This window comes from Diaphorina citri, unplaced genomic scaffold (assembly GCF_000475195.1).
Source record: "Diaphorina citri unplaced genomic scaffold, Diaci psyllid genome assembly version 1.1 scaffold2091, whole genome shotgun sequence".
NCBI lineage: Eukaryota > Metazoa > Arthropoda > Insecta > Hemiptera > Psyllidae > Diaphorina > Diaphorina citri.
Genome location: NW_007379516.1, coordinates 22277 through 49431, shown reverse-complemented (window position 1 = coordinate 49431; position 27155 = coordinate 22277). Strand labels below are relative to the sequence as shown.

General features: G+C 38.8%; 3 protein-coding genes and 1 long non-coding RNA gene across 6 annotated transcripts; 3 read left to right on the top strand and 1 right to left on the bottom strand.

Annotated features, from left to right (window-relative positions):
- Positions 1–5105: 5105 nt before the first annotated feature.
- Positions 5106–12526, top strand: LOC103518152 (U4/U6.U5 tri-snRNP-associated protein 1; the record flags this gene model as incomplete). 2 transcript variants are annotated; one of them, XM_026830025.1, is given in 10 exon segments in its annotated part: positions 5106–5248; positions 6001–6157; positions 6536–6684; positions 7090–7291; positions 8734–8858; positions 9419–9571; positions 9922–10205; positions 10686–10826; positions 11238–11486; positions 11823–12526. In XM_026830025.1, coding segments are annotated over 9 exon segments (1580 nt in total), but the record flags the coding sequence as incomplete, so codon positions are not given.
- A 1208-nt stretch (positions 12527–13734) lies between these two features.
- LOC103518155 (methyltransferase-like protein 9) lies at positions 13735–14701 on the top strand. Its single transcript, XM_026830026.1, has 2 exons — positions 13735–13970; positions 14504–14701. The coding sequence occupies exons 1-2, from the start codon at positions 13777–13779 to the stop codon at positions 14685–14687; spliced, it is 378 nt and encodes a 125-aa protein (XP_026685827.1). The 5' UTR covers positions 13735–13776; the 3' UTR covers positions 14688–14701.
- A 938-nt stretch (positions 14702–15639) lies between these two features.
- LOC103518151 lies at positions 15640–17546 on the bottom strand. Of its 2 annotated transcripts, none has more exons than XR_001809764.2 (3): positions 17383–17546; positions 16474–16595; positions 15640–15861 (listed from the first exon to the last, which is right to left on the bottom strand). It is a non-coding gene; the product is annotated as an uncharacterized LOC103518151 (long non-coding RNA). The 2 variants fall into 2 exon arrangements; XR_541836.3 differs by lacking the exon at positions 15640–15861 and adding an exon at positions 16031–16048.
- Positions 17547–17923: 377 nt separating this feature from the next.
- Positions 17924–25207, top strand: LOC103518154 (U4/U6.U5 tri-snRNP-associated protein 1). The gene is given in 9 exon segments (XM_026830028.1): positions 17924–18218; positions 19065–19391; positions 19552–19946; positions 20283–20388; positions 21128–21255; positions 21382–21491; positions 21760–22068; positions 22549–22693; positions 25187–25207. Coding segments are annotated over 9 exon segments (1722 nt in total). The 5' UTR covers positions 17924–18037.
- The last annotated feature ends 1948 nt before the right edge of the window (positions 25208–27155 follow it).

The following is a 27155-nucleotide window of genomic DNA, read 5'->3' as shown; positions in this document are numbered from 1 at the left end:
CTGCCTTGTTAGCGCTAGCTCTAGGTCGCGGGTTCGATTCCTGCCCGGGGCGAACATTATCCTAAACAAATAATAATAGTGCTTATTTATACTGCTCGCATAGGACTGAAAAGTCCCTTTACTCCAGCAGTATTATTGTGGTCAAATTCTCAAATTACATTGAGGATAAAATTCCATACCTCGGCTTGGATTGAACCCACGCCCTCCTGTTTACCAGGCGAGCGTCTTGACCACTACACCACCGAGGCAGGTGTAAATAAGGTTCGCTCTCGGAACGGCTGGCTTTCTATCTTGTCATGTCCTCTTCCACTTTTCGATTTCGGGACGACACTTTCGTTGTTACAGTCCCCTCTATAAAACCCATTGAAAAGGGAGAAAACTCGTGATTGGCACTAAACCACCCTTTTGAGAAAGAAGATCCTGCCCTGATAGTTGTGTACACGGGTATGAATCTATGAATTAATTTAATCTGGTGATTAACAGATTAACACATTCCGTTAATTGATAATGAACTACTTTGTAAGCTTCCCTTGATTCCGAGATGAAATAACATTTCTTCTAGTTGTTTTCTCATTTAGAAACATTATCTACCTTTGGCACTATACATTACATAGGATTTGAATTACCTACCGGGTTGACCTGTTGATGTCGGCGTGGAAGATATTATTTTAAGATTTTTGATAGAGGGAACTGGGACACCCAGTATCTAAATTAAGAAGTTTGATAGAGAAAACAACAGAGATTTTATCAGCCCGAAATCGAAGACAGAAAGACAGGATAGGAAAAAGCCACCCGTTCCGAATAAGTTTTGTTCTTGAGAACGAAACATCTGTAGACAAAGTTCGCCCCGAGCAGGAATCAAACCCACGACCTTGCGCTTACAAGGCGGGAACCTTTTATAAGCCAACTGGGCTCGCTACGATTTTGTTTGAAAACATCGTTGGGATACGCGTGCAAGAAATAATACCTTTGCATGAGTAAACAACTCTCTACGAAGTTAGATCGAGACTTTACGTCTTGTCTTACGTACCTACGTAGATCAAGCTGTCTGTATTTACATGAAAGTTTACAAATAGAATTGACGTAAATGTCGTAAAGGGTATATTCTATTCTAAATGTTATTAAAGGATACGTTTGTTTCGCAAATAATATAGAAGTGTCCATTCTGGATCTACATCGGCATCTGTAACCTGAAAATAAAAAGTACATACATAGTTAAGGTTCCTAAAGGTGTATCCACACGTAGTCAACGGGCCGTCGATCCACATCGATCGATGGGCGTCTACTCTGTTTGGACACATCTTTATACATAATGCACCAAATAGAAAGTAATGACAGCAGGAATGGTGTTCAATCGGGATTCTAGAGCCAGGTACAAAAGCACCAATAGGTAATATCGTACCTAAATCCTACCCTGTTACCTATCATTTTCTAGTAGGTATCCAACCAAACAAGCCCAGAATTTACAATTTTACATATGAGGGACCAATGACAGACCATAAGAATCAGCAGTTAATGCTATGGTTCAGATTTTTAGAAAGATAGACAACAAACACGTAAAGGCACGTGTTAACCGCAATATGCTGAGGAAAATTTAATCTTTCTAAGAAATTTGAACAAAAAATCATTACTCAATCAGTAGAAAATTCAAAAACTAAATTCTAATCAATAAGGTATAAAACTAATCCAATTCATAGGTATGATAACAGAGACCGTACTATTATGTAACAATGTAACAGCTAACACTGTAATCATAGCGTGATTATGTAACCACAAAACACATTGACAATTTGTAGGTACAAATAATAGATAAGACCGTTTTTTTCCCTTTCAGAAAGTTCTTTGACGTTAGGTAGGTAGTATAAATGGACTGTGTAAAAAATCAATCAATTAAACTATGAACAATTGAACACCCCCAAAATACTGTTTAATAATGATTTTTTTCTTTCTGTCCGACCAGGGTTTATACAGGTTTACACGTTCTTTGCACGGGTAGGGGGATGGGTGTATCGATCGATAGGTACCGTGTAAATCGATCGATAATATAGGTCTTGCGTCGATTATCGGCCGATATAATCAGAATCACTGCGTATCACAACCCTCATTTGTTAGGTCTGCTGCATACTGAAATAGTCGCGGGACTTCCAGTATCGCGGAATCGCGAGATGCCGGCTGAAAACCAAACCTTTGAAAATGATAGAGGCCTCTGGCACAGCATCACCGAGCCCGCGCGACTATACGCTTCCAATACGCAACAGGCCTTGAATTATTAGGTACCTATACTTGGGCTAATGGACATTTTACATTTTAGGCATGCTTTTGAAGCTCCATTTTTAATCCAGAAAGAAAATACGATTTCTCGAGAAAAAAGGACAAAAACAGATTTATTAGGGTCACAGGGAATTTTTTAAAGCATTATATTTGGGCTCCTTAGTTAATCCTTGTAATTACTTTGGATGAGCAGGGTTACCCATCCTTAGTATGGGAAAAGGTAGGGAGAGTGGGGTGTAAGTATTAATCAGAAATATATAATTATGTTCTGTGCCAAGTATCAATTGATATAATCACATCACAACCCTAGGTAATTCCTCAGATACCTACACTTCTGGTCAGCCCAAGGGCCACTACAGGACAGACCATGGATCATCAGCAAAAACAGTAAAAAAATATTTACTTACATAAAAAAAACCCTTGGCAAAAAAATTGTATCATCTCATTGCAAGCAACAGGTGTGTGTTTGCTTTTTTCTTATGAAAAGCTCTTATGCTATGGGTCCCCACTCATATTTAACAAAATAAGTTGTAATTATTATTTTTGTCAATATCATTTCTTTCCCAAAGACTTTCAAGTTTCAAGGGATCAGCTAAAATGACAATTCTATTTACCAGGTAGGTATGTCAACACTGTCTTCTGATATTGAATGGAAAGTCACTTAAACTAGGTAAAATTAGGATCAAAGGATATTTTTGTGGAGAAAAAATAAATAATAATATAAATAAATAAAGTTACATAGGGTGGATGTGTTTCAATCATAAGATCTGCTTTGAATTTACCTTCCTTCCATTGACAAAAAACACCAGTGGTGAAGTGACAGTGTCTTTCATTTTGAAAGAAATAAGGAGCACAAACTGACGATGAACTGCTTAGGTAATTAATTTGGAGCTACTGCAGGCTACAAAAAGTTCAAAGTTACATAACAGGTTTCAAAAAAACAAGAGATAACAGAGACCGTACTATTATGTAACAATGTAACAGCTAACACTGTAATCATAGCGTGATTATGTAACCACAAAACACATTGACAATCTGTAGGTACAAATAATAGATAAGACCGTTTTTTTCCCTATCAGAAAGTTCTTTGACGTTAGGTAGGTAGGTAGTATAAATGGACTTTGTAAAAAATCAATCAATTAAACTATGAACAATTGAACACCCCCAAAATACTGTTTAATAATGATTTTTTTTTTCTGTCCGAGCAGGGTTTATACCGGTTTACACGTTCTTTGCACGGGTAGGGGGATGCGTGTATCGATCGATAGGTACCGTGTAAATCGATCGATAATATAGGTCTTGCGTCGATTATCGGCCGATATAATCACTGCGTATCACAAATTCACAACCCTCATTTGTTAGGTCTGCTGCATACTGGAATAGTCGCGGGACTTTCAGTAGCGCGGAATCGCGAGATGCCGGCTGAAAACCAAACCTTTGAAAATGATAGAGGCCTCTGGCACAGCATCACCGACCCCGCGCGACTATACGCTTCCAATACGCAACAGGCCTTGAATTATTAGGTACCTATACTTGGGCTAATGGACATTTTACATTTTAGGCATGTTTTTGAAGCTCCATTTTTAATCCAGGAAGAAAATACCATTTCTCGAGAAAAAAAGGACAAAAACAGATTTATTAGGGTCACAGGGAATTTTTTAAAGCATTATATTTGGGTTCAGTTAATCCTTATAATTACTTTGGATGAGCAGGGTTACCCATCCTTAGTATGGGAAGAGGGAGGGAGAGTGGGGTGTAAGTATTAATCAAAAATATAATTATGTTCTGTGCCAAGTATCAATTGATATAATCACATGACAACCCTAGGTAATTCCTCAGATACCTACACTTCTGGTCAGCCCAAGGGCCACTACAGGACAGACCATCGATCATCAGCAAAAATAGAGTTATTAGTATCTTCTTACAGTCAGCTCCCATGGCGTAGTGGTCACTGCACTTGCCTTGCACACAGGAGACCTGGGTTCAATTCCCGGTGGGGTCAAAAAATTTGTATCAAGCAAATGATTGATTCTGTGACTGGCTGTTGTGGGGCCCACTCAGCCTCATGAGGAAAATGAGTAGCTATGACATATAAATGCACATAGTGACAGGTGCCAGCATGGTAGGTAAACATTGGATTTTAGTATTATTGAGATATTGGGGAAAATCCTACAATGCTGCAGTGAGTACCAAAGTTGTGACATGATAACACAAAGAAACTGCATTTACATTAGTATCTTCTTACCATCCATACACACTTACCAAGCCACTGTATTTTCATATTGTGTATCAAGCAAATGATTGATTCCGTGACTGGCTGTTGTGGGGCCCACTCAGCCTCATGAGGAAAATGAGTAGCTATGACATATAAATGTGCATAGTGACAGGTGCCAGCATGGTAGGTAAGTAAACATTGGATTTTAGGATTATTGAGATATTGGGGAAAATCCTACAATGCTGCAGTGAGTACAAAGTTGACATGATAACACAAAGAAATTGCATTTACATTAGTATCTTCTTACCATCCATACACACTTACCAAGCCACTGTATTTTCATATTGCGAACAACTTTCTGTTATATTTGCTTTCCTTGTGAACAGATCATTCAATTCTTCTAAATTTATCCCTTTTGACAGATTCACATTTTTCATTTTAGAGGAAAAGAAAGAGTAAATCTTTGATGAGGATCTTAGAAATTTACATTGTTATTTATTTATTTATTATTATTATTATCATTATTTATTTTTATTTTTTTTTCAAAGGTTTGAAGGTGGAGCATGACATAAAAGATTTCACGGAAGGCAGAAATGTGATTATTATTATTTTTTCAAAGGTTTGAAGGTGGAGCATGATATAAAAGATTTCACGGAAGGCAGAAATGTGATCCTGACATTGAAGGACCAAGACATTCTGGCAGAGGATGCTTCAGACACTCTAGTCAATGTTAATATGGTGGATGATGAAAGGCATAAAAAGGTTGGTAACACTCTCCTCTGCTTCTTTTGTATGTTTACTTTCTTCTATGTCTTCTCATCCCTTGATGTAGGTAGGTAATTCCTTGTTACTTGTAAGGTTCTCACACTAGGGTCAGAGTTTTGTAAGTATTCACATGAAAGGCATAAAAAGGTTGGTAACACTCTCCTCTGCTTCTTTTGTATGTTTACTTTCTTCTATGTCTTCTCATCCCTTGATGTAGGTAATTCCTTGTTACTTGTAAGGTTCTCACACTAGGGTCAGAGTTTTGTAAGTATTCACACGAGAAACCTCTTCATAGTTCTGATGAGTGAGAATGTCAACTTGCCAAAGGTACACTATCATTGAATGGAGTAGGTAAACAAAAATGAGAAATATCCAAAAGGATTTCAGTAAAATAAATGTATTGACCCCATTTTATTCTAAGTTTAGTCAATGCCTTTTTTTTCATTAGCTCTTACCATTCACAAAATACTGGCAAATATTCGTAAAAGATCGCAAAAATCCCTTAATAGAACACCCAAAGTTGATCCAATTTGTACGAATTTTTTACATCTACGTCTTTAGGACACACTAGCAATGCACGTGTATTAGATAAAAACGGCCAACAGTGTTGAATTTACTCTTACTTTTATTTAAGGACAAAACCTAACCCTATAGTAACACTGGTCTCTGTTCTTTCGTGATAGTTCTTTTGGTAGCAAGACGTGACTTCTGAACAATTATCCAATCCACTTTGTCTCTGTGTATTTCAGAACGTGTTGAACCGTAAGCAGAAGGTTGGAGGAAAGTTCGGGTACAGTGCTTTAGATGAGGATGAATTTGACGAAGATGGCAATCCCAGGGAGTCACAACTCCTGAGCAAATATGACGAGGAAATAGAAGGCACTAAGAAGAAGAGTTTTGCGATTGGTAAGTAGGAAACTGACATTGTAACAAGTTGTGTGTAATATTTAATTTAGCATCAAGTTTGCCTTTTTATTTTTTAGCACGATGGACTCTGAATCTGAAGGTTGGTGGTTCGAGTCCAAGTCAAGTAATATATTGTTATTGTTGTGATTTATTATACGTTGTTGATTGATAGATACCTATTAAGGTATTGATTGATAGTAATACGTTGTTGATTGATAAATACCTATTAAGGTCAAACAAACACTAAGGAAATTTTGTTGATCATTTTTAGTCTCAAAGGGTATCTGATGGTTCTGTTAGATCTTGGGTCAACATAATGCTAAATACACTTTTGCATAGTAATCTTTACCTTCACTCTCTTGTGATTTTTCCCCATAGGTGAAAACTATGAAGAGCAAAGAAAGAATGAAGTACGAGAAAAACTCTATGGGAATCGAAAGCTTGAAAGTTTGGCCTCTGCTAAACTAAAGCTAGCCTCGGATTACTTGACAGAGGATGAGGTCAAGTTTAAGAAGCCAAAGAAAAAGGTAGGTAGTAGCAATTAGCGTCATCATAGCAAGTATCCACTTGTGAACATCGAATATTATAATTTCCTGGTTGTCCTTTTATTTTATTTTGTTTTATCCTTTTATTGTTCTGTTTGTATGTCGCTTTTTTACTGTAACTGCTGATGCTGAAGTCTTATCGCCCGAAAGCGAAGAGAGAAGGAAAGCAAGAAAGCCAGCCGTTTCGAGAACAAACTCCATCTGTTTGGGGCTAATAATATTGAAATATTCCAATCAATTGTGTAATAATAATGATTGTGTAATGAAAAAGTGCCTTTCAACATGAAACTAAGGGATGGGTTAAGCCTATAGGAATCTACAAACATAGACCTTTCTTCTTGGGTACGATTGATATGTATTCTGATATTCTATTACTTTCCCCCTTAGGTTCGCAAAATCCGTAAAACCAAGCTACGCGCAGACGATTTACTCAATATGGACTCAGGGGCGGACCAATCGAGTGAGATGATGAAGAGAGAGGTCAAGTCCGAGCCTGAGAGTCCGTACAGGAGATCAGGGTCGGCGCGAGTAAAGGATGAACCAGAGGATGATGATGATAGAATGGAGCTAGATGTGGATGATATGGAGGGTAAGTAAAGGCTGGGACCACTAGCCGAAATTATACGTTATCCAGATGGATATGGCAGCAAGCTGTCTGAGAGTATGTCGCTTTTTTACTGTAACTGCTGATGCTGAAGTCTTATCGCCCGAAAGCGAAGAGAGAAGGAAAGCAAGAAAGCCAGCCGTTTCGAGAACAAACTCCATCTGTTTGGGGCTAATAATATTGAAATATTCCAATCAATTGTGTAATAATAATGATTGTGTAATGAAAAAGTGCCTTTCAACATGAAACTAAGGGATGGGTTAAGCCTATAGGAATCTACAAACATAGACCTTTCTTCTTGGGTACGATTGATATGTATTCTGATATTCTATTACTTTCCCCCTTAGGTTCGCAAAATCCGTAAAACCAAGCTACGCGCAGACGATTTACTCAATATGGACTCAGGGGCGGACCAATCGAGTGAGATGATGAAGAGAGAGGTCAAGTCCGAGCCTGAGAGTCCGTACAGGAGATCAGGGTCGGCGCGAGTAAAGGATGAACCAGAGGATGATGATGATAGAATGGAGCTAGATGTGGATGATATGGAGGGTAAGTAAAGGCTGGGACCACTAGCCGAAATTAAACCTTTTTAGCTAAATCCCTGTAGGGCACTGTCTGAGATTAAACCTTTTTACCTAATTCCCTGTAGGGGTGAGCTATTTATTAATTCCATCTAATCTTTTTCTTCGCCTTTTCCCGTGTACAGACGGGGTCGGCGTTTTTCGTCAGCCTGTCAATTAGCCCTCACTAGGGTGATTCCTTTGGGCTAACATTTGGTTTTGGCTTCAAATTTTACGAGTGGATGCCCTTCGCACTCAACCTTTGTTATTTCTCTAGCAAGGTAAATTCAGGCTGGTATACTCCCTTTTCAAAGTCCGTGCAATGTGGGAGGAAGCACTGTGCAATGTACCTTCCTCTTTTAAAGATTTTCTACCGTTGCACCTTTGATATGTTTGGCAACGTAGACTACTTTTTTAATGACTCCTTGCTGCCATATCCATCTGGATAACGTATAAACCTTTTTAGCTAAATCCCTGTAGGGCACTGTCTGAGATTAAACCTTTTTACCTAATTCCCTGTAGGGGTGAGCTATTTATTAATTCCATCTAATCTTTTTCTTCGCCTTTTCCCGTGTACAGACGGGGTCGGCGTTTTTCGTCAGCCTGTCAATTAGCCCTCACTAGGGTGATTCCTTTGGGCTGACATTTGGTTTTGGCTTCAAATTTTACGATTGGACGCCCTTCGCACTCAACCTTTGTTATTTCTCTAGCAAGGTAAATTCAGGCTGGTATACTCCCTTTTCAAAGTCTTTCAGCCAAACTAAGCTGGTCTACTCCCTGTCCAACGTCCCCCAGCCAGACTAATTATTTTGATTTAATACCTAAAAAAACTATACCTAACTTGTGACTTTTTGACTGCATTTTCAGCCCCAGGCGAAGATTTGTCGGAGATCAAAATGTTGGAGATGGATGATGGGGAATTACAAGTGGCGCTGAACAAAGCAAGGAAGTTGAAACAGAGAGAGAATATCTGTGAAACTTCCGTGGATAAGGTAACTATCATTAATACCCTAAATAAAGGAGTCAGCACCTATGGTGTAGTGGTCATTGTACAAGTGGCGCTGAACAAAGCAAGGAAGTTGAAACAGAGAGAGAATATCTGTGAAACTTCCGTGGATAAGGTAACTATCATTAATACTCTAAATAAAGGAGTCAGCACCCATGGTGTAGTGGTCACTACGCTCGCCTTGCACGCGGGAGACCCCGGTTCGATTCCCGGCGGGGTCAATAAATTTGTATCATGCAAATGATTCCGTGACTGGCTGTTGCGGGGCCCACTCAGTTTCGTGAGGAAAATGAGTAGCTATGCAATGTAAATGCGCATAGCGATTGGTGCCAGCATGGTAGGTAAACATTGGGTGCTGAGATTATTGGGATATTTCGAAAATTCTACGTTGCAGCGAGCACCAAAGTTGTGATGTAATAACACAAAGAAACGGCATTTATCTATGAACAGCTCAAGTGAAAACATAGACTATGGTGGGATTAGGAACCAGAGGCTACTGTGCCAAACTGTTGTTATGGTGAGATCAGTGCTCATCTTGTGTTACAGGTGGCTAAATCCATCCTGGCTGAAGCGGACCTTAAGAATGAGGCGGGCGGAGCCATCATTCTCAACTCGACAGCTGAGTTCTGCAGAACCCTGGGTGATATTCCTACCTATGGACAGGCCGGGAACAGAGGGGAAGAAGAACAGGAGCTTCTGGTAAGTTCTACTCTTTTTTTTTCATTATTATTTCTTGGTACCTATAGTACCAATTAATTCACAAGAACAATTAACATACCTAGAATCTTCCTCATTCAAAACATCTGCAGAGTAGCTGAAATTTATTAAGTTTTTGCTTTTAGTTATCCGCACTACAGAAACTCCGTACGAAAATGTAAAATATAATTTGAACATCACCCAGCAATGGCACGTTAAATGTTGGGGAAGAGACACAACCTTAGGGGTCACGGTAAAAAATAATCTCCAGACCTGACGCCATTACTTATGTATTATGGCGGATTGTACTTGAATCTGTATTAAATAGTTGCGCCTTTCCCTTCCTCCCACAGGACTTCGAGCGTGAAATGAAAGAGGAGAGAGAACGTGAAGAACAGAGTAAACTCGGAGGCTGGAACGAAGTACAAATGGAGTCGGCCCCAGGCTCCTCTGTCTCGCTACCTCTGGAGGCCCCTATATTGGAGGCCGAACCTGATTTGGGCCGCGGGCTAGCGGGGGCCCTTAACCTGGCCGTAAGCAAGGGCTACCTGGAGAAGGAAACTTTGAAGCGGCCATCGGCCTCCAGATTCGCCCATCTCCAGGCTCAGAACTATTCCATTGATGATAAGGCTCACCAGTAAGTAACTTGTTTACCAGCTTAACTCCTTATACAAACAGCCCACTCTGAGGCTTAGGTGTTGGGGCAATTTTCCCCCAGGGATGGGTTAAGCTTAAACGAATCTACGAAGTCATTTGTTTTTATGGCCTTTATTTTCACGTTCATATAAAAACGGCACAGACTGCCCGTATATTCGGCAACAAGCAATGTTCCTACGGATAGGTGGGATGGAAATTTTGAAGAGCCGTAGTTAACATTTTTCTTGGAGTCAGCCGTCTTGAGGGCCATGTTGTCTTGGACTTTATGATGGCCTCTTGACGGTAGAAACGGATCGTGTGGCGCTATTAGGGATTTTTAATATTCATATAAGATTTTACACACCAAACAGGAGCTATCGCCACACATTTGACAGTTTTTACCCCTCCACGGTGGTGCCTCTTGAAAGGTACAATCGAAGTGTTGTTAAAAATAACAATATTTAATCTTTTATAATTTTAGGGACGATGATAAGTTCGGTCGGCGGGAACGATATTCAGGCCCCACCTCGGAATTCAAAGAGAAGGAAGGATACAAACCGAACATTCAGTTGGACTATATTGATGACGAAGGACATTTGTTATCCTCTAAGGAAGCGTTCAGGTGAGTTTCTCTTTCAGGTGAAAAAGAACAGAAAAGGTGTGTTTTGTGTTTTCCTTTCGGGAAACTGACCAAGGAAAAAAATTGACCCCTGCTCCATTCATAGGTTTACTATAATAATATTATACTCTATTATTATTCTATTCTAGCGAAGAAATAATATTTAACTCATTTTGTACACATCCTAGGTAAAATAATTTAAAGGCTGGCTTTCTCCTATCCTGTCTTCCTTCTCTCTTCGATTTCGGGATGATAAGACCATAGCAGTTACAGTTCCCTCTGTCAAACCTCTTGAAAAAAAAACTTTTTATTATTATTATTATTTTTTCTTTTTTTTTAAGCAAAGAGTTCCCTTGTGTTACATAAATCTCTGAAATTCTTTTTAAATAATAATTATTTTCTTGCCTGTTTCAGATATCTGTCGCACAAGTTCCATGGTAAGGGTCCGAGCAAGAACAAGATTGAGAAGCGACTGAAGAAGCAAGAGCAACAGGCTCTAATGAAGCAGATGAGTTCCACAGATACACCTCTGGGTACTCTTAACATGTTGCAGAGCAAACAGAAACAAACCCAGAGTCCTTTCATTGTACTGAGTGGAAGTAAACAGTTGCAAGCCCCATCCTTGACCAAGACGAAATGAAGAGTCGAACCCAGAACCCTGAGGTTGTTAGTCCGCCCGCCACTCTAGTTCAGACCGTCTGAGACACCGCGGTCTGTCAGACAGGCGGAAAAGCTTCAGACCATCTAGCTCAGTCAGACCGCAGACGGACTGAGCTTGAGAGTGGTGGAGGTGGACATAGGAGGTACTGGTAGTGTTCGTCTTTAGGATGGAGGAAGTATAAGCCTACTCTACCTTGCTGGTGGGGTGACGAAAGTTTTAGTTCCAGAACGCGGGTTTGTGTCCCTAACGAAGTGTAAAATGTTGTCCTTATTCGTTTGGGCAATGGGCATTAGCCATTACAATCAGAAAGCGTGGTAGAGAATGCCTTTCCCGCTGAGGTTGTTAGTCCGCCCGCCACTCTAGTTCAGACCGTCTGAGACACCGCGGTCTGTCAGACAGGCGGAAAAGCTTCAGACCATCTGAGACCTAGATCTCTAAGGTTTTCCGTCACTCAAGCTCAGTCAGACCGCAGACGGACTGAGCTTGAGAGTGGTGGAGGTGGACATAGGAGGTACTGGTAGTGTTCGTGTTTAGGATGGAGGAAGTATAAGCCTACTCTACCTTGCTGGTGGGGTGACGAAAGTTTTAGTCCCAGAACGCGGGTTTGTGTCCCTAACGAAGTGTAAAATTTTGTCCTTATTCGTTTGGGCAATGGGCATTAGCCATTACAATCAGAAAGCGTGGTAGAGAATGCCTTTCCCATAAACCTGAGCAAAATTAATCTGATTGGTTAAATAAAAACTTTGAAATCAACCAATGAGTTTGCGTTATCCAAGCATTAAACTTCTCATACCAAGTATAATCTCTGATTGGATCGACAAAACTGCAGAGTATTTTATCTCCTTGATACATTTGTATATCATTAGGAAACTATCCGTTGTGCCCATTTATACCAGCGGTCCAACCTAACTTGGTCTTTTTTTTATTTTTATTTTTTAGTCTCTACCCGGGAGCTGACTGAATTCCAACGCCCTATTTTAATATAGATTCTATTAATTTATTGAGATTTAGTAGGCATAAAATAAATCATTTACATTTTGTATCTACTTGTGTATTGATAGCTTAATATTTCTTCAACCTTTGCAGTTTTGTCCACTCTTCGTGGCAAGATTTGGGTTCAAATCCCGCTGAATTCTTTTTTACGCCTTCAGTGGCATTCATTCAGCATGGATGAATTATAAAGCTTTGTCCACACATAGCCGACGGCCGTCGATCGATGTGAAGTTATTGTGGATGACGGCCGGTCGACTATGTGTGGACACTGCTTTAGACCAATCAAATCATGTAGATTTCTATGGTATATCATTTGGCTATTTTTTAGTATTTTACAAGAGTAATTTTTGAACTCAAAAATATGCCATCCATGAAATCTCCGAGAAAGACATTTGTGAAACCGTGACCATTGAGGAATAAAATACGTATACCCATCCGTATAAGCAGAGCTTGTGCTTCGTGGTGAAGCTGAGAACTTCTTCGCATTTTCTGTGGCTATCACAGCATTACTAAGAGCCTCCTTTACTATTTCTGACATTTCTTTTTACTCTGGTAATGGTAATGCTGCCTCTGGTCGCTACTCGATTAAAGTAGCTCCTCAATTGTACTCACGAGGCCGAGTACACCCCGAACTCCAAGCACAGAGCCGAACAAAACTTCGAACCCGCCGGGAATCGAACCCGGGACCTCCGGCGTGCAAGCCTCGTGTGATGCCCATTCGGCCACGGAGCTTGTTTAACTTGAACAATTTAAAGGAATTTTAATTGTGTTGAGCATATTTAAATGCTTGTCACAAATATCGTTCCCCAATTATTACACCTCGATAAATTTTATGAATTGACTTGGACTCGAACCACCAACCTCCAGATCCAAAGTCCAACACGTTAACAACTGCACCACTGAGGTTGGTTAACTTGAACGCTTTCTTCTCATTACAGACTCCTCAGGAGAGGTTCAATGTTTGTCATATCCACTCAACAATTCGAGGCCCTCCTAGGGGCAGCATTTCTGTCGCGTCCCGGGTGGGACCTCCGGCGTGCAAGCCTCGTGTGATGCCCATTCGGCCACGGAGCTTGTTTAACTTGAACAATTTAAAGGAATTTTAATTGTGTTGAGCATATTTAAATGCTTGTCACAAATATCGTTCCCCAATTATTACACCTCGATAAATTTTATGAATTGACTTGGACTCGAACCACCAACCTCCAGATCCAAAGTCCAACACGTTAACAACTGCACCACTGAGGTTGGTTAACTTGAACGCTTTCTTCTCATTACAGACTCCTCAGGAGAGGTTCAATGTTTGTCATATCCACTCAACAATTCGAGGCCCTCCTAGGGGCAGCATTTCTGTCGCGTCCCGGGTTGCGGCTCATAGATCTCGGGGCCGGCGATGGCGCCACGACGAGAAAAATGGCGCCCTTCTTCGAGCGCATTTACGCCACTGAAATTTCGCGCCCAATGAAGTGGATTCTGGACAAGAGTGGATATACGTAAGTGTTTAAAAATAATAATAATAAATTTTCGAAACATCCATTTTCACCCCCGGAGGCCATCAGGACCGAAAGTCTAAATTTAATTTTTTTTCTTTTTTTTTCTGAATTTCAATATGAACCATTAGTGGGACCTATTTGAAGCACAAATCACCAATCGATATGAATTTCCCATTTTTAATGCTTCCCCTATTGGCGGGAGAACATGGAAAAACGAAAATTTGAATAGGCCATAACACCGATCCTGGTAGTCGGATAGAGCTCAAGCTTGTACCAAAGTACTAAATAACAAAATTCTATATCGATGTATCACAAATAGGGGGTTCTCATTTAAGATTTTAAAGCCAGTCCCTCTGGGGCCGCCCCTGGTTGGCCCTCCAGAATTTTGAGTGCCTCCCAAAATTCTTTATCATAATCAAGGGCTGCATGCAAAATTTCAGCTTCCCAGGATGAACAGTAATAAAATTAAAAGGGCGGTCTAGGACTTTATGAACAGACTGTGTATCCTCCATCCCCCCCCCCTCCTGTCCCAGGGTTCTAGACTTGGCTGAGTGGCAGAGTCACAAATATGACGTCATCGCGTGTCTCAATCTACTGGACCGGTGTGAGTCACCCATCCAACTTCTCACCGAGGTCAAGGGAGCTTTGGTGCCCAATGGTCGGGTTCTGATAGCGCTGTCCTTGCCGTATGCACCCTATGTGGAAAGCAGTAAGTAGCTTGCCATGCAGAAGGTCCCGGGTGCGAATCCTACCATCGACAAAAATTTGCACTTGTTTTTCAATTGCAAATATTTCCAACGAGGTCAAGGGAGCTTTGGTGCCCAATGGTCGGGTTCTGATAGCGCTGTCCTTGCCGTATGCACCCTATGTGGAAAGCAGTAAGTAGGTAGATAACGCGCCAGCTTGCCATGCAGAAGGTCCCGGGTTCGAATCCCACCATCGACAAAGATTTGCACTTGTTTTTCAATTGCAAATATTTCAACCTGACTGGGTTATGATCTGGAACAGACCTGCAATCAAATCAGATCTTGAAGGAAACTGACCCTCTTTGTACGTACCTAGATACTTCTTAATTTGTTAACAAAGGGGAAGAAGACCTGAATTCAGTTCTTGTTTTTCAGGGTGTCTACCAGACTGGAAAACCGGGAACTGTCAGGGAATTTCATGGAGACTGGAAAAGTCAGGGAATTGTCAGGGAATTTCATAAAAAAGTGACAAATATCCAAAAAAAGTCAGGGAATTTTCCAAAGATTTGTTCACGCTATTTGCGGTTTGTTCGCAGTATTCGCAATTTGTTTGCGGTATTTGCAACTGGTTTGCAATTTTTTCATGGTTTGTTTGCGGTATTTGCAATGTGTTCGCAAATACTGCAAAGGAATTGCGAATACCGCGAACAAATCACGAATACCTCAAACAAACCGCGAATACTGCGAAATCACTGTGAAGCAAATGATTGATTCTGTGACTGGCTGTTGTGGGGCCCACTCAGCCTCATGAGGAAAATGAGTAGCTATGACATATAAATGCACATAGTGACAGGTGCCAGCATGGTAGGTAAACATTGGATTTTAGTATTATTGAGATATTGGGGAAAATCCTACAATGCTGCAGTGAGTACCAAAGTTGTGACATGATAACACAAAGAAACTGCATTTACATTAGTATCTTCTTACCATCCATACACACTTACCAAGCCACTGTATTTTCATATTGTGAACAACTTTCTGTTATATTTGCTTTCCTTGTGAACAGATCATTCAATTCTTCTAAATTTATCCCTTTTGACAGATTCACATTTTTCATTTTAGAGGAAAAGAAAGAGTAAATCTTTGATGAGGACAAATTGAGATCGGAACAAATTGGTTCAAATATATTTTCAACTTCTTTTTCACTGTAAGAAAAAGAAAATTTTACATTATTTTGTCTTCTTATTTTACATGAAGTAGCATGAATTCTAATTGATGTCCTAGAAAGCTTTTTTTACATTCCATCAAAAATAGTAGGAATCAGTTTGTTTTGATGAGGACAAATTGAGATCGGAACAAATTGGTTCAAATATATTTTCAACTTCTTTTTCACTGTAAGAAAAAGAAAATTTTACATTGTTTTGTCTTCTTATTTTACATGAAGTAGCATGAATTCTAATTGATGTCCTAGAAAGCCTTTTTTTACATTCCATCAAAAATAGTAGGAATCAGTTTGTTTACGTGGTGGGGATAAAAAAAGTGACCACAGTGGAATATTTTGGATTAGGAAAAATTTCCATTTCACATAAATAAAATACCCCTAATGTTGTAGGTATTCAAATGTCAAGGAACTGGACCACTGAGTCATTCTCCCTTGTGTCCCAATATTTTCCTAAAATGTCAGGTTGTCATAGGAATTTAGACAGTTAAGTACTAAAATACTTATAAGAATCAGGATTCAGATTGCACAGTCCAAAGTCATCATTTTGGTTCATAGGTAGGTAAGTGTGACTTGACCATTTTATAATTAAGCTTACCTAACACAAGATGCACAGTTTTCTTTGAGTAAATCAATGCAATTGAGAAGAGATGTTAAGCTCTCATGGTGATTGCTGTTTTCCTTGGATACTGCCATAGTAAGCTATTAACAAATAGAAATCTGAAAGAAGGACACAATTTGCAAATCATTAAATGAGTATAGAAATCTGCTGCCAGCCTAGTTAGCTTGGTTTGTACCACATCTGTCATGTAAGCACTGGGCCAGAGGTTCAATGTTTGTTCTTGGAATGACTGGTTTTATCCTATCCTGTCTTCCTTCTCTCAATTCTGGGATGATAAGACCCTCTTCTATCCTTAGCAGTTACAGTTCCCTCTTTAAAATTTAAAGAAAGAAAGAAAGATATCTGCAGAAATGGCTGGCTGCATCAGTCTCTTGTGTGATCTCAAGAGTCCTACTTTTCAATCAACAATGGAATGTAAGATGTTGAACTTAATTAGTGGGGTTTTTATCTACCTACTATCTGAAAGAAGGACACAATTTGCAAATCATTAAATGAGTATAGAAATCTGCTGCCAGCCTAGTTAGCTTGGTTTGTACCACATCTGTCTTGTAAGCACTGGGCCAGAGGTTCAATGTTTGTTCTTGGAATGGCTGGTTTTATCCTATCCTGTCTTCCTTCTCTCTTCAATTCTGGGATGATAAGACCCTCTTCTATCCTTAGCAGTTACAGTTCCCTCTTTAAAATTTAAAGAAAGAAAGATATCTGCAGAAATGGCTGGCTGCATCAGTCTCTTGTGTGATCTCAAGAGTCCTACTTTTCAACCAACAATGGAATGTAAGATGTTGAACTTAATTAGTGGGGTTTTTATCCACCTACTAGGTATGTAGGTAGGATTTTATCCGCTAGAAAATTGAAATTTAGTTTTTACGGATTGTTCAGACTTACCTGCTATACACAGAGTGGCATGAAGTATGGAGCTACTAGTCAACCTAATCCCTTCTTCGTTCTTTATCCAAGGACTTGAACTTTTGACTATTTTTATCAATTTGTATATTTCTTTTGCGCTTTTGCCTTTCTTTCTCCTTTCTTTAATTCTTTTGTTTTTCTTATTTCTTTTCTTCTTTTATTTTTTCAAATGAAATTTAAAAAAATAAATAATAACCGACAAACCGACTATAAGAAGTTAAATCCCTCATTTGAATCCCTCTCTCTTGTATTTATTTTTTCTCCCTTTTTTTTCGTTCCCGTTCTAGACGTATTTGTATGTAGGATTAACGAAGAGTTTCCACAAGAAGAAAATAAAAAACGTTTTTAAACGTTTTGAAAAACGTTTTGGAAAATCCAAAAGTGGAAAACTTTGTAGTCTTGTACTTAGACAGGTGAAATGAATTTAAGAATCGCGATTCACGATTCTTTTGAAATATTCGACTCTTTGAATCGACTCAGAGAATATTTACCCATCCCTACACAAGAGGAAAACAAAACGTTTTTAAACGTTTTGAAAATTGAAAAACGTTTTGGAAAGTCCAAAAGTGGAAAACTTGTAGACAGGTGAAAATTCCATTAGTTTATTGATAAAAGATAGTTTTTCTCTCTTAAGATGGGAAAACATAAGCACAAGTCCAAAAGTTCGAAAAAGCGGAAACACAAGTCAAGTAGTTCTGAAGAAAAAGATTTACCTGACTTTGAAGTTGAGAAGAAGAGTCACCGCCACCACAAGAAACATCATAAGGAAAAGAAGAAGCACAAGAGGAAAAGTGAATCTTTAGAACTCAGTGACGGTAAGAATTAAAGCCCATACCATAGACAAGTCCATTTGGTCCCTTCATAATGCCCCCAACTCATGCTCAGACTATGGCAAACCCAGGGTGTTTTCTATTGTACACACCTTACGACAGACCTGGGTCTGTCAGATGGTCCAATCATGAGTGATAGAATACAAGTCCATTTGCCCCTACATAAGACGAGTCCATTTGGTTCCAGCCCAAATGGATTCAAGTCAAGTTGTCAAGGGTTGTGTTTACTGAGCTGACTGGGTTATGATCTGGAACAGACCTGCAATCAAATCAGATCTTGAAGGAAACTGACCCTCTTTGTACGTACCTAGATACTTCTTTGTTAACAAAGGGGAAGAAGACCTGAATTCAGTTCTTGTTTTTCAGGGTGTCTACCAGACTGGAAAACCGGGAACTGTCAGGGAATTTCATAAAAAAGTGACAAATATCAAAAAAAAGTCAGGGAATTTTCCAAAGATTTGTTTGCGCTATTCGTGGTTTGTTTGCGGTATTTGCAATTTGTTCGCGGTATTTGCAACTGGTTTGCAATTTTTTCATGGTTTATTCGTGGTATTTGCAATATGTTCGCAAATACTGCAAAGGAATTGCGAATACCTCGAACAAACTGCTAATACCGCGAATAATTGCAAATACCGCGAACAAATCACGAATACCTCAAACAAACCGCGAATACTGCAAATTCACTGTGAATGACTTAAAGAAGAATTGAATTGAATTGAATTGAATTGGTAATGTATTTAAACAACAATGATAGGTACAAAAGTTTGATCATCCCCTAAGAAGAAGAGAAACTTTTTAAAATTTTTTTTTTTTTTTTTTTTTTTTTTTCAGATGATGGACCAACACCAGCCAAAGTCATCAGAGTCTCCTCTTCATCACGCTCATCATTTTCATTATCTCCGGAGAATGTAGCCTCAAGAAATTACACTGAGGATGTATCAGAAGATGATTTTCCCTTTGAGAAAACTTCAGTGGAGACTGTGCCATCAATTAAACAGGCTGTTGATGTTGATGCAATCAGGAAAAAACTAGAGGGAAAGAAAAAAACAACAGACTCGAAAATTGAAAGTAGAAGAAAGTATGCAGATTTTAGTGAAGAGGATGCCTCATTTCCTTACAAATCTAGTACAAAATCCTCTGTACAGGGAACAACACCAGGTGAGTCATCATGCGCTATGTGCCTAACTAATCCCCTTGGATTTGGCTCTATTTATTTATTATTATTATTTCTAAGATATTATAGGTACCCATTTATGTATATTCAAAGACCTAATTATGTCATTAAATCTGTCATAATTTCCTCTCCTATATCTTTCAGGTTCTCCACCAAAAACTTCCTACTCTGGAGATACAAGCAGCATGTCTATAGAAGAGACCAACAAACTGAGATTGAAATTAGGTCTGAAACCTTTGGATGTCTCATCATCCTCTTCTAAACCTTCAGACTCTTCTAAAAATAGCAATGAACCAGAGAAGATTCTTGCTAAAGACACTGGTGAAGAGTTTATACATAAACCAGCAAAAAATATGTCTGAATTGAAACAAACAGAGAAAATTGCTGCCAAATTAAAGGAAAGAAAAGAAAAAAGAGAGCTTGAAACAAGACTTCTAAAAGTGAAGAAGTTGGCTGATAGTGATTCTGATGATGATGTCAAAAAATGGGTGTCCAAGAGTAGAAAGCTACAGACTGAAAAAGAATTGGCTGAGAAAAAGGTTTGTATACTATATTCTTTCTATTGTGATCATGTGGGCATGTCTCAAAAAACTAAATTAAAGGAAAGAAAAGAAAAAAGAGAGCTTGAAACAAGACTTCTAAAAGTGAAGAAGTTGGCTGATAGTGATTCTGATGATGATGATGTCAAAAAATGGGTGTCCAAGAGTAGAAAGCTACAGACTGAAAAAGAATTGGCTGAGAAAAAGGTTTGTATACTATATTCTCTCTTTCTATTGTGATCATGTGGGCATGTCTCAAAAAACTTTTTTCAAACTGGATTTCAACTAGCTCCTTAATTGAAGAAAATTAATATAAAATATTTTTCCCTCTTTCAGGCCAAAGAATTAGATGCTATGGATGAAGTGTTTGGCATTGGTGATCTCATAGATGAAGAAATCAAATCTGAAAAGAGCAAAGTGTACTCAGCCAAACATATAAAAGGTTAGTATACTAGCCTAATTAGATTGGAGGGTATCATGTCTGCCTTGTAAACATAGGTTGTGTCTTCAATAAAATTCCCACCCAGTGCAAACTTTATCCTAAACAGATGAGGTCTGTAATAATAGGTAGCTGACTTTCTCCTATCCAACAAGACCTCAGTTACAGTTTCCTTTATCACATCTTTTTGTTATCATTATTATTAAAAAAAAAAAAAAAAAAAACTAGGTAAGTGGTACATAATAATCACCCCTATATCTTCTTCTTCTTCTTCTTCTTCTTCTTCTTCTTCTTCTTCTTCTTCTTCTTCACCTTTTCCCATGTTCAGATGGGGTCGGCGTTTGTTGTCAGCCTCTCAATCAGCTTTAGAGTGATCACTTTGAGGCCAACTGGTTTTGCCTAAACAAAATTTTCTGAGTGGGATGCGCTCGCCTTGCACGCGGGAGACCCCGGTTCGATTCCCGGCGGGGTCAATAAATTTGTATCATGCAAATGATTCCGTGACTGGCTGTTGCGGGGCCCACTCAGTTTCGTGAGGAAAATGAGTAGCTATGCAATGTAAATGCGCATAGCGATTGGTGCCAGCATGGTAGGTAAACATTGGGTGCTGAGATTATTGGGATATTTCGAAAATTCTACGTTGCAGCGAGCACCAAAGTTGTGATGTAATAACACAAAGAAACGGCATTTATCTATGAACAGCTCAAGTGAAAACATAGACTATGGTGGGATTAGGAACCAGAGGCTACTGTGCCAAACTGTTGTTATGGTGAGATCAGTGCTCATCTTGTGTTACAGGTGGCTAAATCCATCCTGGCTGAAGCGGACCTTAAGAATGAGGCGGGCGGAGCCATCATTCTCAACTCGACAGCTGAGTTCTGCAGAACCCTGGGTGATATTCCTACCTATGGACATCAAAAAACTTTTTTTCAAACTGGATTTCAACTAGCTCCTTAATTGAAGAAAATTAATATAAAATATTTTTCCCTCTTTCAGGCCAAAGAATTAGATGCTATGGATGAAGTGTTTGGCATTGGTGATCTCATAGATGAAGAAATCAAATCTGAAAAGAGCAAAGTGTACTCAGCCAAACATATAAAAGGTTAGTATACTAGCCTAATTAGATTGGAGGGTATCATGTCTGCCTTGTAAACTGCAGAGTAGCTGAAATTTATTAAGTTTTTGCTTTTAGTTATCCGCACTACAGAAACTCCGTACGAAAATGTAAAATATAATTTGAACATCACCCAGCAATGGCACGTTAAATGTTGGGGAAGAGACACAACCTTAGGGGTCACGGTAAAAAATAATCTCCAGACCTGACGCCATTACTTATGTATTATGGCGGATTGTACTTGAATCTGTATTAAATAGTTGCGCCTTTCCCTTCCTCCCACAGGACTTCGAGCGTGAAATGAAAGAGGAGAGAGAACGTGAAGAACAGAGTAAACTCGGAGGCTGGAACGAAGTACAAATGGAGTCGGCCCCAGGCTCCTCTGTCTCGCTACCTCTGGAGGCCCCTATATTGGAGGCCGAACCTGATTTGGGCCGCGGGCTAGCGGGGGCCCTTAACCTGGCCGTAAGCAAGGGCTACCTGGAGAAGGAAACTTTGAAGCGGCCATCGGCCTCCAGATTCGCCCATCTCCAGGCTCAGAACTATTCCATTGATGATAAGGCTCACCAGTAAGTAACTTGTTTACCAGCTTAACTCCTTATACAAACAGCCCACTCTGAGGCTTAGGTGTTGGGGCAATTTTCCCCCAGGGATGGGTTAAGCTTAAACGAATCTACGAAGTCATTTGTTTTTATGGCCTTTATTTTCACGTTCATATAAAAACGGCACAGACTGCCCGTATATTCGGCAACAAGCAATGTTCCTACGGATAGGTGGGATGGAAATTTTGAAGAGCCGTAGTTAACATTTTTCTTGGAGTCAGCCGTCTTGAGGGCCATGTTGTCTTGGACTTTATGATGGCCTCTTGACGGTAGAAACGGATCGTGTGGCGCTATTAGGGATTTTTAATATTCATATAAGATTTTACACACCAAACAGGAGCTATCGCCACACATTTGACAGTTTTTACCCCTCCACGGTGGTGCCTCTTGAAAGCTACAATCGAAGTGTTGTTAAAAATGACAATATTTAATCTTTTATAATTTTAGGGACGATGATAAGTTCGGTCGGCGGGAACGATATTCAGGCCCCACCTCGGAATTCAAAGAGAAGGAAGGATACAAACCGAACATTCAGTTGGACTATATTGATGACGAAGGACATTTGTTATCCTCTAAGGAAGCGTTCAGGTGAGTTTCTCTTTCAGGTGAAAAAGAACAGAAAAGGTGTGTTTTGTGTTTTCCTTTCGGGAAACTGACCAAGGAAAAAAATTGACCCCTGCTCCATTCATAGGTTTACTATAATAATATTATACTCTATTATTATTCTATTCTAGCGAAGAAATAATATTTAACTCATTTTGTACACATCCTAGGTAAAATAATTTAAAATTAGAAAAATAAATGTGGGCAGGTGGGCCAATAAATGGTACGTTTTTTAGGTGGGCGAATAAATGGTACACTTACCCTAGTTCCATTCCCGGAGGTTCGAATCCTGACTGGTGCTAAATTTCTTTATAGGGATTTTTCTTTACCAAATTGTTGTGACTAATGGTCCTGACTACAATGAGGTTGGATTTCACTAATACTTTATCAGCCCTTAGAAGTCCTGTTATTCCTGTTAAGCTAACGGTTTGTTAGGCTCCATTTGATTTATATAGGCTTAACAGGGCTTTTAAGCTAACAGGCTGTTATGGGCTCAAAAGTAACTTGGTGAAACCCACCCTCAATGTTAAAAACTTTGATTAAGTTTAAATCTTACAAAGGCAATTTGATTGGTTGATGTCAAACCTTTTATCAAATCAGATCGCTTCATTAAAGTTTAAACTCTGATAGTGGTCCAGGTCAAAAATGTTGTTTCAAGGAAATCAAAAATCTCTTCCTCTGTTATGTTTATGTAAAAGTTGTTTTTCTTAAGGTGTGTCCAAACATAGTCGACTAAGTCGACCCCCTTGATCGATTGACGTCGACTGAAACCGTACACTACCTCGACCTCGTCGATCGACGGATTCGACTATGTGTGGATACAGCTTTAGATCACAAGGCAGATCTACACACTACGTTTCATCGTATCAGTAAGTCCTACTGCTAAAAAGCGGTTGTATGGACCCCCAAACCGGATAAAATGTATTTGGTGTGGACTGAGGATAAATCGTACGTTTTGGGGTCCACATGGTTCCTTTGAGCTGATATGATGAGACGTAACGTGTAGATCCATTACTGTGACCAATGATAAAATTCTCATTTCGTGTTTATGTACATTGTTCATGGATTTGCTTGGTAAGTAGACTGGTGTGGATATGAGGACGAATGGAACAGAGGTAATGTATGTATCATAAAGTCATGGGTGTGTCGAGATAATGCGTTGAAAAATTATTGGATCTCTGATGTAGGTATCAATATACCGGGTTGAACTGTTGTAGTTTTGCGCTATCAACGGGTTCTTCCATATTTCAAGTATTCTATGTATTTTTAATTTATTTAAACTTGAAATTTATACAAATGTACTCATATTTAGGGTGGATTTCACCAATATTTTTTCAGTCCTAGAAGGCTTGTTTAGCTAACAACCTGTGAAATTCCATTTGATTTGTACAGGGCTGTCAAATTAACAAGCTGTTAAGAGCTAAAAATAAGGTTGGTGAAACCCAACCTTGAATTTTTTAATGGTGACTTGTGGATTGTGAAGTTGTAACAAGAGAGTTTCCTCAGAAAAAGTTTTCAGTAGGTAGAGATGTAAATTTTTTCAGGAATTACTTTCGTGAAAACTGCAGAATTGTAGACAATTCCAGTACACATGTACATTATTTCTATCAGGAAATTATCTGTAGGTACTGAAATTATTTACAGTCCTACAGTTTTCTGAAAAGAAGAGTCTACAGTTTTCCTCAAAAATTCACCTGTAGCTTGTTAACTCCATCAGGAATGAGCCTCAGGTAGAAGTTTTATTTAGTTTAACTCTGTCTGATTGGCTGAAATTTTCGCAATCAACCAATCAAATTCTTGATCCAACTGTTAAATATCAGATTGTGACCCCAGCTATGCCGTTATCAGTGCGGTCCAATGAGCATCCAGCTGGTAATGCCTAGTATGTGTGTAGTCCCAAGTCTGGTAGTCTGGTAACTAGGCTTGTAATCCGCCAATACGGAAGGCGCCGGGTTCAAACCCCCACGTGCTGTCAACAGATTTGCAATGTGCCGAGATTTGTCCAACAGGCTGGTTTCTTTTTATATGGATTAACCCCTTTTTTGTGCGTATTGCTACTTGCGGTGCGATAGCAATAACGGTTCACCCGTTCTTAGTGACGGGAAAAATCCCGTGAGTTTGTTAAAATGATTTTCTGAGGTAGATTGAACGATTATTAATTTATTATAGGTCAAGATTTTAGGGATTTCTGTTTTACCGGTTGAACATACTTATTATGCATCAAGTTGAACATTGGTAGGTGCAATGAAGGTAGGGATTACGAAATCAGTGTTTACCAATTCGATCCAATAAAGGGTTGAAAGCAGAATGTGATAAGTTCTATCTGATAAGGCCATTTTTTTTTTTTTCAATTGGTTTTAGTAGTGTAGAACTGTAGATCATAGCGTCCAAGTTTCTGATACCCTACAAAATTCAAAGGCTATGTGAAATCGATGCCGCAATATTACATGTTTTTGATCTTTATTTTCTCTCTCCTTTCCAGACGAAATCGTTCGCCTTCTGAGAAGAAAAGGAGACAAGTGTTACCGGTATCTGTCAGTCATGTAGAGCCTGAGCAATCAGAACCAAGACCCCAGTGCACGCGGATCCCCCATAGCCACTTCCCAAATATATACAAGGTACCGAATTTATCTATCTTTTTATTGAATAAACTTTATTCTACGATAATTAATTATATTCAATCGGGACATGACATGGTTAGGTCACACGCTTGGCCCATTCAAATGAGAGTTCAAAGTTCAAAGGGTGTCTTGTCGGAAATAATTTCTCCTACTAGAACATCTTCGTAACCGATATCCTATGTCTAAGTAGCGATAACTGCTGTCATGTAAATCGATGACATTGACAACTTACAATGTGCTTCTTACTGTTTCGAGCATGACACAAAAAATGTCAATATGACATTACGTTTGAAGACATGTCAACTCCCTGTGTCTTGCGTCCTTTCCTTTCGTTAAAGAAGAACAAAAAAAATAAAAACAAAAATACCTGATAATGAACTAATGAACAAAAATGAGAAGTTAAAAAAAGAAAGAAAAAAAAAAATATTAAAGGAAGATAGAAAGAGAAAGAGTGAGAGAAAGATAAAAAATAAGAATGGTTTAGCCGCCATCTTACATACCTTCTTCTATATTCCAAGTCTAGGCCCATCTATTTGCGCCAGAACATAGCTTGAGGGAACTTACCGCGGATCCAAACCTCTCTTCTCTATATAAAAAAAACTTCAAATCAGGCCTGATTTAATGTTGAAACTTTAACCTTCGCACTTGGAACTCATTGCTAAAATACCAATACGTCAAGGAGTTGAATTGCTATGTGCGAGAATCATTTTTGGCAAAGTATTTAAAACAAAATATTACATCGTAATAAAAATAAAAGAAAACCTCTATACCTATCTGATGGACCGAGTTTTTGATTTTAATAATAATTTAACTCTCCTCAACCTGCTTTCCCCCTTGGTCTTTTGGTGCCCTTGAAAGATTGTTCTTTGCTTGTCAAAGATGATGCTTAACAATATCGAATTTCGCATGAACAGCAAGGGAATCCTCTGCCCAATAGGGTGACAACGAGGATAGTACCAGCATTGTCAAGTTATTTCAGTTCATTATTGGAGTCATATACTCATAATGTGGACCTGTTTCAATTAGTTTCTTCGCCGAGAATTTCAAAATTAACCATTTTAATTACCCTATAGGTGCCTATAATATGTGGGTCGTATTTTAATTTTCAAAGCAAATGACCTTTAGTTTTACTATTAAAGGCCGTTTGTGTCTTTTCCTCTTTTCCAAAGTAAAATCTGCTCTTCTATGTGTTCTGAATAATTTGCTTTTTACTTGCTACTGCGCATGTGTGAAAGAGGAACTGGTTCAACATTAACGCAAAATTCTTCCTTCACAATAATACCTAAGATAATAATTTGCTTTTTACTTGCTACTGCGCATGTGTGAAAGAGGAACTGGTTCAACATTAACGCAAAATTCTTCCTTCACAATAATACCCAATTATGTATTATGATTTCGTTGTTCATGATTTGAAAAGGTTTGTAATATGTTCAGATTGTTGAGGTATAAGATCGTCCCTGGTGTTGCATACGTACCAATGTGTATGTTCTGTTTTGAAGAGAAGGAATTTCTTGTAGTTAGTCCGGTTTTGTTCAACCACCAGTCATCAGTTCGACACTCGGAGTGTTTCGTGTTGTGTGTTGTCGTGTGTTATTGAGGAAAAAATTAATATCAAAATTTAATATTTAATTAAAATTGAATTATTTTGTTTTGTTTTAAAATTTTACATTAAAGTAGTTTTTAAAAATTGCTATTTAAAAATATATTTTTTGTTCTTTGTAATCTGATAAACAAATTATTATTTTATTTTAATTTCAAGAAGATTTTGTAAAAATGTGTAGGTAATAACTAGAAACTTAAATAGCCAATAATTTTCTATTGTAATTTTAT

Excerpts from the sequence above, each read along its gene's own strand:
- LOC103518155 (XM_026830026.1), top strand. The coding sequence starts at position 13,777 with ATGTTTGTCATATCCACTCAACAATTCGAGGCCCTCCTAGGGGCAGCA. Across the intron at positions 13,971-14,503 it reads CTGGACAAGAGTGGATATAC|GGTTCTAGACTTGGCTGAGT; the intron begins GTAAGTGTTTAA and ends CTCCTGTCCCAG.